Raw genomic sequence first — 11,191 nt, 5'->3', positions numbered from 1 at the left:
TACAGGCGAGCTGTGCATTGCTCAGCAAAGCTGCAGACACAGGCGCTGCAGTACCCGGTAGGCTCCTCGTGCCTGGACAAGTTTCCTACATTTTCTCATAAGTCCCCAGGGCTTCCCGCTGTCAGCTGGTAACATAGCATAGCATAAAAATCCCCCCCACCTCCATTCGCTGAGCACATGAAAGCCCCTGGAATGGCTGGGAAGTTCGGCAAGAGATTTTGGCCCCAACCCCTGATTCCTGCAAGGCGCCTGTTGAGCACCTTGAAGCCGATGAAGAGCCAGGGAAGATACTTTCGTATCATACCGATAAGGGTGGGTGAACATGGTGGAGCCCTGCCATCCCCCTGATAGCCCCAGCCCGATGGGAGTTAAGTGCCTAAATACCTTTGAGGGCCTGGGCCAAAATTTCCCTGAGGGCATCTGCCTCCTGGTGGGCCACATGCATCTTGGAAACAGCTGTTGCTGGCATCTGTTAGTGTCAACGTTACACCAAGGTCTGTAACATAAACCATCCACACATGGCCAATCCAGGCTGGTGTGGAATTCAGCATCAGTGTGAACTGAGACTTTGGTACCCAGGACACAGCCTGGACTGCATCAGCCTTCGCTGACAATCTCTGTGTTGCCAACTCTGGCAATTTCATTGTGATATTTTGTGGTTTTCTGAAAGCCCCAGCTACTGGAGTCATGGGAATATGAGAGACGCTCAGCTTTCACTTTAAAAAAAAGCAGCAAGATTCTAGCCAGCATGGTTGCAGAGAAAAGCTTAAAAACGTGCTCCCAGTGCAAAATAAACCGGAAGACAAAGAAAAAGACCCAGAATTCATAATTTTTAAGCCAATCTCATCTTTTTGAGGCCTGACTCTTGACAGCTCAATGTTTAGGGCTGGCAATTCTAGATCCTTAGGGGGGTTGGTTTGCTACATCGACAGACCCACAGAGCCAGACTGAAAAGAGCTACTTGGGGCCAGATCTGCAGTCCAGTCCCCAGCCCCCAGCTAACACAGGGATGTTTTTCACAATAAAGGGCTTTTGTCCAGCCCAGGGCTCCCCCTGCTTCCCCTGGGACTTCGCTCCGTGGCCTAGTAAAGCAGATCTAAGTCTGAAGAAATGTCTCCTGGCATTGCAGGCTTTCATCTCATTTCCTCCTTATGCCCCCTTTCCTCTGGGTAATGAATTCCTCACGGCAAGGCTCCGCGGATACTTTTTCAGCTGTCTGTTTAAGCACAGCACGGCTGCTCCCCAGACACATCAAAAGCCTGATTCCGCTCTCCGTGCGCGCTGGTGTCAAGCCATCAGCGGCAGTGGACTTCCTCCAAGATCAGGAGGGCTCCCCTTTATTGAGCCCCTGTAGTGCGTCTGGCGCTTTCGCAGCGGCTGCCTGGTGCAGGAAAGGAACAATGGCTGCTCGGCTACTCGGTCTTGTGCTTCACTGTGGACTAGCGGCTTGCAGGGGGATGCTGAAATCCATGCTCAGTCTAGCCCGGTTTGAGGTAGACGGGCCAGATGCTGAGAATCAGGAGTACAGAAGTCAGTGGAGTGACTCCAATGTGCAAACACTGGTCGAGGTGAAACCGGAATCAGGTCCTCGGAGTGTAAAAGAGCAACTCCAAATCCTCAGCTGCTGTAAACTGGTGCATCTCCATTGCCTTTGATGGAACTACGGAGGATTTACACGAGCTGGGGATCTGGTTAACTGACACCATCTAAGGAACTGGCCCCACTGACTTCTACTCCCTATTTAGAATACACTGGTAAAGGAAGGTATGCTTTGCCGGTGGGAGTTCCTACACAGCGCCTCCTAGGGGCCGTAGCGTACGATGCCAGCCCATGTGGAGACAGAATGTTAAACCTACACTGTCCTCGCTGCATCAATGCAACAGCCCCCAGTGGCTTGCAAAAATCCCTCCTGCTTTCTGCATCTGCCCTCAGCGCTTTACCTGGAAAGGAGTAATAGCCCATCACCACCCTTCTTTCAAAATCTAAAGGGCCAGATTCAGTCCTGCTCCATTTAAACCGACGGATTGACACCAGAAGTGAATTTGGCTTAGGAACTTGTGCGGCCTGTTGGCTAACCCCTGCCCTCTTTGCGCCCACATCCCCTAAGCAGATATTGTCCGGACCGGCAGAGTAACGCAACGCTGGTTGCTGTCACCCTCTTATTATGAAGGACCCAGCTGAGATCAGGGCCCCACCGTGCTGGGTGCTGTACAAACATATAGCAAGAGACACTCCTTGCCCCAAAGAGCTGACTGTCTAAACAGAAAAAAGAAAAAATCAAGGGGAAATGACTGGCCCAAGGTTACTGGCAGAGGTGAGGACAAAAGCCGGGTCTCCTGAGTCCCAGTCTAGTGCATTACCCACTAGACCACACTGTCTTACCTGTTAGCTAGTCACGTGTCATGTCACTTATTAAGGAGGCTCTCTCTTTTGACTCCAGTTGCCTTGCTTCCACAGGGTGCTCGTGGCAACGACGGTCTCCCTGGCCCAGCTGGTCCCCCTGTAAGTACTTTGTTTTCTGTATATTACGTCTTCTAAAATGACAGTCTTTGCACAGGAAGGTTTTGCTGAAAACTGGCTCATTGTGTGTGTTTTAGATGGTCGGAAATATTTTTTAAAATGGGCCCCGGCCCGTGTACCCTGGGCTCCCTCCACATCACATCCTAAGCGCAGGAGCACTAGTTATTATTTATTGTTTGTATTGTGGTAGCACCTCTCAGCCCCAGCCCCGGCCCCAGGGCCCCGTTGTGCCAGGCACTGTCCAAACACAGAACAAAACACCGGGGCCTGTCCCGAAGGGATCACCCGCCCCCAATAAGACAGAAAACATCACACACACGCACTCCCTCCAGCAATTGCCCACCCCTCTTCCCCCCCAGCAGAGTACAGGAATTGGATGGTATCCCCTTAAATAGTTAGTGAGCCCTCCAGTGGTGCTCACCGTGTTCTGTGCGGGTCTCCAGCAATGTGAGCTGTACGATGAGAGCCCCCTGTGACAGTTCCCCCGCCAGGAGATAGTCACTAGTCTGCTGCACTTGTGCTGCTAAGGGGTAGGGATTGATTGCTGCTAGCTCTGGGCTGGTGCATACCCCATGTCTGGTACACGTCCCTTGGTAGTGCCCCTGCGAGGCCCACCTGTCTAGACCATGCAACTCAGCTGTCCTGAGTCCCTCCAGTGGCCTATACTCGTCCCCTGGAGCTCCCGCCTCATGGGCCCTCTGGTTTAGATTTTAACCCTCTGGGGACCATGCAACACGCCCCACCCCTCCCGACCTGCTAAGGAACCCTTTGTCTGTGCTTTTGTGGGCTTCAGTCCACCCACCGTCCCCAAATGGCTGCAATCCTGCCTGATCTTTGAATTTGGACTTTGCTGCTCTTCCTTGCGGGCCGACTCTAACTTCTGTTTCTCTCTGCCCAGGGACCCGTCGGCCCCTCCGGAACTCCTGGATTCCCTGGCGGCCCAGGCTCTAAGGTAGGTGATGAGTCTCCGGCAGACACTTCTCACATAGCTGAGCGCGGAGCCGGCCAGAAATGCCCTCCCTCGGCATTTTTGCAAGCATCAGTGAAAATCCACTGAGCGCTTCAGTTCCTCCGCTCACCTCCAGTCTGACATGTATTCTCTGGGTCACCTGCTGGAGCAGTGAGCAAAGATGGGATGAGAAGGAGTGAGTGTGAAAGGAGAGAAAGAGAGAAAGAAAAAAGAAAGAATGGGAGGAGAGTGAACGACAGAAAGAATGAATGAGAAAAAGAGATAAAGGTGGGGGAAATGTCAGAAAGGAAGGAAGGAAGAGTGAGATGAGAGAAAGAATGGGAAAAGAAAGAGAAAAAGAAAGAAAAAATGGAAGAGAAACTGAATGAAAAAGAAAGAATGAATGAGAAAAGAGACAAAGAAAAGGAGAGAAAAAATGGAAAAAGAAGGAGAAAAAAAGGAAGAAGAAAGAATGGGAAAGAGAGAGATAAGGAGAGGGAGCAGGAGAAAGAGCAGAAGAAAAAACAGAGCGAGGGAAAGAAAAAAGGCAGGTGAGTCTAGGGAGTAAACAGGGCTGCCCCAGGGGGGCTCGACCCTGGAAAATGCTGAGCGCTCCGGCCCCTAACAGAACTTGCACTTTGCTTTAAGCACGTGCGGCAATCGCATGAACTCCAACGGGACCCATTCGCGGGTTTATAGTGAATCTCGTGTTTAACGGCTTTGGTGGCTCAGGATCGAGCCCCTGGTTAAACAAATAAAGCGTCAATAAAACCAGGCCCGGGGGCAAAGCATCCAGCTGAAAAATGACCACCCAGAGGGCCAGGACAATCTGGAAAAAGGCAGCCCCCGCCCTCCAGATTTCCCAATGCCACCTCCTTCCAGTCCAGGGGCACCCCCATAAGTCCTGTCTCCTCCCCCCACATGTCCCAGCCTGGTGATTTCTTTAATCAGATGCATGGGATATTTCCCTGGGACTCCCCCTTGCAGGAGTCTGGCTGGGAGGCATGTGGCATTTGGCTCCTGGCTGCTATTCTCACCAAGGGCCGGTTTCCCCAGTTACCAGACAGCACAGGGCACCACGGAGATGCAGTCACGGAGAGGCAGACAATGGCACTTCAGTAATAATCATCCTCATTATGAGCAGCGGCGCGGGATCGTCGGAGGAGATTGAAAGACATATGATCTCCCCCTCCCCGATGCAGCTGGGGGGCGGATGAGAGCAGAGAGCTGTGTTTGAAGTTTGTTTATTCAGCTCCGGGTCTTTTAATCCCAAGAGGAGAGAATTTATTGAAAAAAATCAATAAATCCCCAAGTAAAAGCAAAGCCGCAGCGGCGGGTTGGGACAGGGGCTAGTGCAGGCTCAAGGTATGTGTGGAAGGAGGCTGCGATTTTCCAAAATCTTAGCAATCTTTTCCAAAAACGAAGCGATTTTGGCTGCCTGGTGTGAGATCCCCTAAAGAGGCCCGGGCTTCCGAGAGCGTGTCCCTCAGCACTTGCTGGAAATCAGGCTTCTTGAACGGGGTCTCCAGTTGGGGTCCCCCAAATCACCAGCCACTTTGGAAAATCGTGGCCCCAAATCCTCCCAAAGAGACAGAGGAAAGACACTCATACGTACTGGTGCTGGGAGGGGATTCCTTCCTGTATTGGCATCTCCTTAGAAAGGTTCACCCACACACACCGCCCCCTAGGCTGCTGTATCGTGAGTGACCGGAGACACTAGGCTGGGAAGTATATAGACACCCCACTGAGATCAGAGCCACACCGTGCCGGGCACTGCAGACAGACCCTGCCCAGATGAGCTCACAGTCTGCGTAGACCGAGGGTGGGAGGGGAAAGTGACTTGCACAGGGTCACGCAACCCGTCAGTGGCAGAGGTCAGGCATAGAGGCATCACCCACTAAGCCACGCTTCCTCTCCCGTTTACAGGCTGTTCCACTTTTTAACTGGACAGAGCATCTAGCCCCATCCACACGGAAGCCTCCCGGGCCAGGGTGGTTCAAACAGGATGGCATGTAGGCATTGCCTCTCCGCTGTGGGATTCTGCTTTCTTTATCCCTTTTCCTTTTCCCTTCGCAGGGGGAAGCTGGCCCCACTGGCGCTCGAGGCCCTGAGGGTGCCCAAGGCCCCAGAGGTGAATCTGGCACTCCCGGCTCCCCCGGACCTTCAGGGGCACCCGTAAGTAACTTGCCCCTTTCTGCCGCGGTAGAGGAGGGGCCTAGCCGGGGGGGCTCTTGTGCTTAATTGCCCCCAAGCCTTCAAGGGGGGTGAGGGCTATAATCACAGAGAAAGGAGAAAGCCCACCCAGGTGATGAGTTACCTGAAGAACCCCTGTCCCTCGGGAGCACAGGGTCCCCGCCCAGTTTAACGCCTCCAAACACGACCCCCTTCTGGTGTCGTATCTCTTCTCTTGCCCCAGGCAGCCAGGCTCATTCGGCCTCACGCCCACTCCCACTATGAGTGGTACAGGGAGTATTAACTTCATTTTACCAGTGGGGAAACTGAGGCACGCCGGACTTGAAGGCGCAGATCTTCAAAGGTATTTAGGTCCCTAATTCCCACCAGATCAAAGGGAGTTAGGGGCCTAAATACCTTTGAGGATCTGGGCCTAGCTGACTGGCACGAGGTGACACAGGAAGAGCACTATCCACTAGGCCATCCTTCCTCCTCCGTTAGCATCCCTGATCTCTTCCCCCTGCATTGTGGCAGGAGTCACCCCTCCCACCATCAACCGTGCCTGATCAATTGGAATCTAGATCCAGCTTCCTTTCCCAGCAGGTTCCATTACCTGAACTGTCCCTCCAGGGCCTCAATATATATTTAACCCTGCCTTTCCCCTGCTGCAGCTGCAGCCTATCAGGGCTTGCTCCGGCCCCTCCAGCTGTTAGTCTGATTGACACCTGTCACTGCAAGTGTTAGCCTTAGTCACGGCCCTCTTAGCCTTTCCCCAGAGGGGAATTTGTTGAGTAATTCTCCCCCTGCTGAATTCCCTCCTGTTTCTTTGGTGGAAGCTACAACAGTTCCCCATAGGATCTCCCTGGCCCACTGGAAAGGGATTTGCTAGTCGCTCATTGATCTTCTCCTTGCTTCTAGGGTAACCCTGGAACTGACGGCATCCCTGGCGCTAAAGGATCAGCTGTGAGTAGGACTTGGCCTTGACGCCCAAGGGGAAGTGGGGAATTCAGTGGGGTGGACGGAGCCTGAATTCAGTGGGGTGGACGGAGCAAAGGGGGGGGCGGGTTTCGAGTCATCTTGGCCCAGCTCAGTGGGTACATCCGCCCCTGCCGTGGGAATTAATGCCGCATGGATGTGCTGAGCCGAGGGAGGTGGTGGATTCTCAGCTGCAGGGCGACGGGACGGCTGAACCCTTTGCTTGTACCTCCTGACCGCCGCCGCCTCTGTGCTGTCAACAGGGCGCTCCTGGAATTGCTGGTGCCCCCGGCTTCCCTGGGCCACGTGGGCCTCCCGGGCCTCAAGGTGCAACGGGGCCTCTGGGTCCCAAAGGTCAGACGGTAAGAACCTGGGGGAGCAGGTCTGTAGCAGGGGACGTGTTCGCAGAGCACAAAGAAATGCCGCGTCCCCCTTCCATACACCACAGCCTCCCCCACTGGTGCTGAGCCCCCTCGATGCCACAGCCTCCCCCCGGTGCCGACCCCACAGCCTCCCCCCCCGCGCTGACCCCCCCCCCCCTCCCCACAACACCACCGCCTCCCCCGGTGCCAACTCCCCCAACGCCACAGCCTCTCCCTGGTGCTGCCCCCCCACCCCCCACGCCACAACCTCCCCCCGGGCCACATTCTCGTCCCACTGCCACCTTCCCCTCTCACATACTGCAGATTCCACCTGCCAGACGCTGCACATGATGCCTCTTACCCTTCCCTTTGCCACAAATTCTGCCCTGGGCTGCTGTCCCAGGCCATGTGCCCCAAATCCCCCTCCCCCTGCCAGGTGCCCTGGGGAAAGGGATCAGCGTACGCCATCGGATACTTCAGGGTGTGCAAACACCGCTCCCTTGGAAATCCACACCAGAGTGGCATTCACGGCCTGCGGAGATGTACCTGGACGGGCGTGTGGGACGATGAGTGACGAGCTCTCTCTTTCTCTGCAGGGAGACCCTGGCATTGCAGGCTTCAAAGGCGAACAAGGCCCCAAAGGTGAATCTGTGAGTATCCAGCAAACCAGCTCGAATGTGATCTATGGTCTGAAGAATTCCTATGATTGACAGTCACGGGCCATCCAGTGCGAACCCAGCGGTGGGCAGTTGTGCCCATGCAGATGCCCCTTAGACGTCACCCTCCAGCACACGCCCTGAGGGTCCTCTGGGCAGGACTCTCAGGCGCTGAGCACAGAATGACAACCTTCTCCTCCCAAGCCCTGAGCAGGATACGTCCTGACCTAGTCGTGCCAGTAGACACCCAGTTAACATAGTGAGTGACAGATACTGCCCCAAAGAACCGATGGCCTAACCAGTGCAGGAGGAAACAGAGAGGAAGGTGTTACCTAAAGTCACCAGCAGAGCCCGGAACAGAATCCAAATCTCCTGAGTTCCAGTCCAGTGCTCTGCACGGCCTCCCCAGGGTGTAGTTTGAATCCCATCCCTTGGCCGCGCTGGGGTAGCCCTCGTTCCCTCGTGCACCTGTTCCCTGCTTCACGGCACGCTTGGCAGAAGAGAGAGTCTCTCCCGCAGTTAATGAGCCTTTTCCCCTAACTGGCCCCCTGGCTAGCAAGCCCTGCAGGGCCCTCTCGCTGAGCTCACGGAAGGCAAACAATAGCCACCCTGTTGCCTTTAGCCTCTGCCTCCCAGAACTTCTCCGCTAGGCCAAGAACATTCTCTCACCACTCCATTAACCCGGGTTCCTTCTACGTTGCTATTATTAAACAACTCTGAGAGGCTCTGTCTGAGATCACGGCCTCACGGCGCTAGGGGCTGTACAGGCAGTCCCTGCCCTGGGGGAGCTTGCAGTCAAAATGACCCAGACAGAGGTTAGTGGAGGAAATGGATGCAACTTGCCCAAAGTCACACAGCAGAGCTGGGAATAGAACCCTGGTCGCTTGGTTCCAAGGGCCAGACCCTACCCACTAGACCACGCAGCCTGCGGGCAAGGCACATGCCTCCGCTGGTAGGTGATAGAGGCCATGTACCTCAGTGGCTGGCGCAGGAAGGTCCCTCGCACTGTCCTAGGCTGCGGGCGAGAGGACGGGGAAGCCTAATGCATGTTCTCCTTGTGTCCCCCCGCAGGGCCCCGCAGGGCCACAGGGAGCACCCGGCCCAGCTGGCGAAGAAGGCAAGAGAGGTGGCCGTGGTGAGCCCGGTGCTGCTGGGCCTGTCGGACCCCCTGGAGAGAGAGTAAGTGCCGTCAGCATCACGCTTCCACGCTGGCGGCATCACCATGCTTGGCAGCCTGGCACGGGACAGAAAGCCGGTGATAGCCACCTCGGCACGAGCCCTGGGATACATGGGGCAACAGCCCCGGTGGCAGGATCCCGGGGAGCCAGGGTGTAAAGGCCACCCGGGGGTGAGCTGCAGGATCGGCAGCCCCGTGATGTGAGCCCATCATGGTGCAAGTCCCCGGCATTCATGGCGTGTCTGCCACGTGGGACTCGCAGTGTAACGCCCACCCCAGGGCGAGCCCTGGACTCCCAATTCAGAGTGAGCTCAGCTACAGGTGTGTGGCTTGGGGTGGGGACTGCTGAGATCGTCCATCTCCTTGGCCTGTACAGTGCCGGGAAACTAGTGGAGGGAGCGTAGTGGTACCTAATACCTTGATGCCACCCTTGTTATCTCCTCCTTCCTAGGGCTCTCCTGGAAACCGCGGCTTCCCAGGTCAGGATGGTCTCGCTGGGCCCAAGGTGAGTGAAACCACTGCCCCTGTTCCGTGAGCGGACCATGGGGGTAGCAAATGATCTAGGGGGCGCCTGCCATAGACTCAGCCTAGGCATCTTACTGTCCTGGGAGAGGCTGGACAAAAAAGGCACCTGGGTGGAATTTATTGGCAGAGGACCATCCCCTGCCCTGGGGTCTGGTGCAATCCACCCAGGAGGAGGGCCGCTCGACCATCTGCATGACTTCTCGGCTCAGCTCGGCAACATCTGCCCCCAGAACCGTTCCTGAGCAAAAATAAGGTGACCCTAATATAAGACACTGGGCTCTGTCCGGAGAGAGCCAATTTCCTGCCCTCTCTCAGCTCCCAGCTGTGGTTTATATATGTCCCTTCTTTCCCAGCATGCCTTGCCCCCAGGTGGGATTGCCACAGGGCTGCCCCGGTGGACTCCATTTCCCAGCCTGCCCTGCTCTCCTGGTTCTGAAGTAGAGGCTGAGAGGAGAGGGGGTTGGAGACTACAGGGACAGCATGAGATCAGTCCATTGCCTATGTCTCCTGTCTCCCAAGTACCTTTCGAGGCTGGATTGGGCTGGCTCAGAGGAGTTCCCACCCCAGTCCTTAAAGAGCCGGTGCACCTTTTTACAGGGATCAACCCAACGCTCAGCAGCCTTAGTCATGTTGATTTCAGCGTGAGCCAGATTGGGGCCCTTAGCGATGACATGTCAGCCTCGCCTGTCCCTAGCCAGACTGGTTGTGGTGCATCCGCCTGCCCCTGTTTGCCCCCTAGAACTGGGTTGGCTAACGTGCATGTCTTCCTTATCCCCGGACAGGGTGCCCCTGGCGAGCGTGGTCCTGCTGGCCTCGGGGGGCCTAAAGGAGCCACTGGTGATCCTGGACGTCCCGGAGAACCCGGCCTGCCCGGCGCTAGGGTGAGAATGAAGGGGAGATGGCATCAGCTCCCAGCCAAGCTTGGCCTTGACAACTGGGACTGAAAGGGTTAAGATGTTTAGAGCAAGCAACGTTTTTTGGGGTGGGGGGGGAGCAGAAATGGAACCCCAACTTCCCATGCATCTCACATGCCTCCAAAGAATCCAAGGCATCTCTCTGCTAGTGACCCACCCACAGGGCTGGCATGCGGTGCTGCAAAGAACGCCAGCTGTTTGCCCTTCAGCCAGAGTCTAAGCAGGAGCCGGCACGTGGGTACCAGTGAGGGGAAGCACTGGCTGCCAATGGGCCTGAGTAAGACTTTGGGTGGGGGGGATGTCGAGAGCTGGGTTTCGGTGCCGGCCCCCTGCCCCTTGCCACGTTTCCCAGCGTTGGGTATTGCAGGTATTGTCAAAACCAGGAGGAGCCCATCACTGAAATCCCAGAGCTTTGGATGGACCTTTTCCCTTTGCTATCCAGCGGTTTATCACCGATATCCCATCTTCTGCACTTGTAGCTCTCCCGAGGCACCAGCAGGTGGCACCAACCACAGCAGCCTGGGTGTCGCTGGGGCGCGCTCCCCTTCTGAGCCTTGGGCGGGTGGTAATAAGGGAATGTGCAGCCCTGCAGCCCAGCGATAGGGGGCGCTCAAACAGTGCTGAGCCCTCCCTGCCTGACTCCAGTGTAACTGGCTGCTGCGGGAGTCCCCTGGCTGGTGACGCGACCCCGTGAGGCTGAACCATATAGGGGCAGATCCTCGGAAGGACACCGAATACTGTATTCAAAGCATCCAGCCGCGACGAGGAATTCCCACTCCCCATTGAGAATCACACGCCGCCCCTCCCCCGCAGTGAGAATAATTCCCGCACCTGGGCTCCGCTAGGCATGACAAAGGCTCCCTTCTTTTTCTTTGTACTCCAGTAGAACCCAGAGGCCCTAATAGATCAGGGCCCCATGGTGCCAGGTGCTGCACAGACAC

The 11,191-nt window shown here is 55.9% G+C and overlaps 1 protein-coding gene across 1 annotated transcript in view; it reads left to right on the top strand.

Annotated features, from left to right (window-relative positions):
- The window catches only part of COL2A1 (collagen type II alpha 1 chain), a 59,509-nt gene that overhangs the window by 24,589 nt on the left and 23,729 nt on the right, over window positions 1–11,191 (top strand). Inside the window, exons 17-25 of the mRNA XM_026660702.2 lie at window positions 2,458–2,502; window positions 3,419–3,472; window positions 5,546–5,644; window positions 6,560–6,604; window positions 6,880–6,978; window positions 7,575–7,628; window positions 8,706–8,813; window positions 9,263–9,316; window positions 10,119–10,274. Coding sequence (XP_026516487.1) covers window positions 2,458–2,502; window positions 3,419–3,472; window positions 5,546–5,644; window positions 6,560–6,604; window positions 6,880–6,978; window positions 7,575–7,628; window positions 8,706–8,813; window positions 9,263–9,316; window positions 10,119–10,274 — 714 coding nt within the window. The remainder of the gene's footprint in view (window positions 1–2,457; window positions 2,503–3,418; window positions 3,473–5,545; window positions 5,645–6,559; window positions 6,605–6,879; window positions 6,979–7,574; window positions 7,629–8,705; window positions 8,814–9,262; window positions 9,317–10,118; window positions 10,275–11,191) is intronic.

The sequence above is a fragment of the Terrapene carolina genome, unplaced genomic scaffold (genome assembly GCF_002925995.2).
Source record: "Terrapene carolina triunguis isolate 2854851 unplaced genomic scaffold, T_m_triunguis-2.0 Scaffold836, whole genome shotgun sequence".
Lineage (NCBI taxonomy): Eukaryota > Metazoa > Chordata > Testudines > Emydidae > Terrapene > Terrapene triunguis.
The sequence above is the reverse complement of the archived record's forward strand: the minus strand, read 5'-3'. Positions and strand labels throughout refer to the sequence as shown.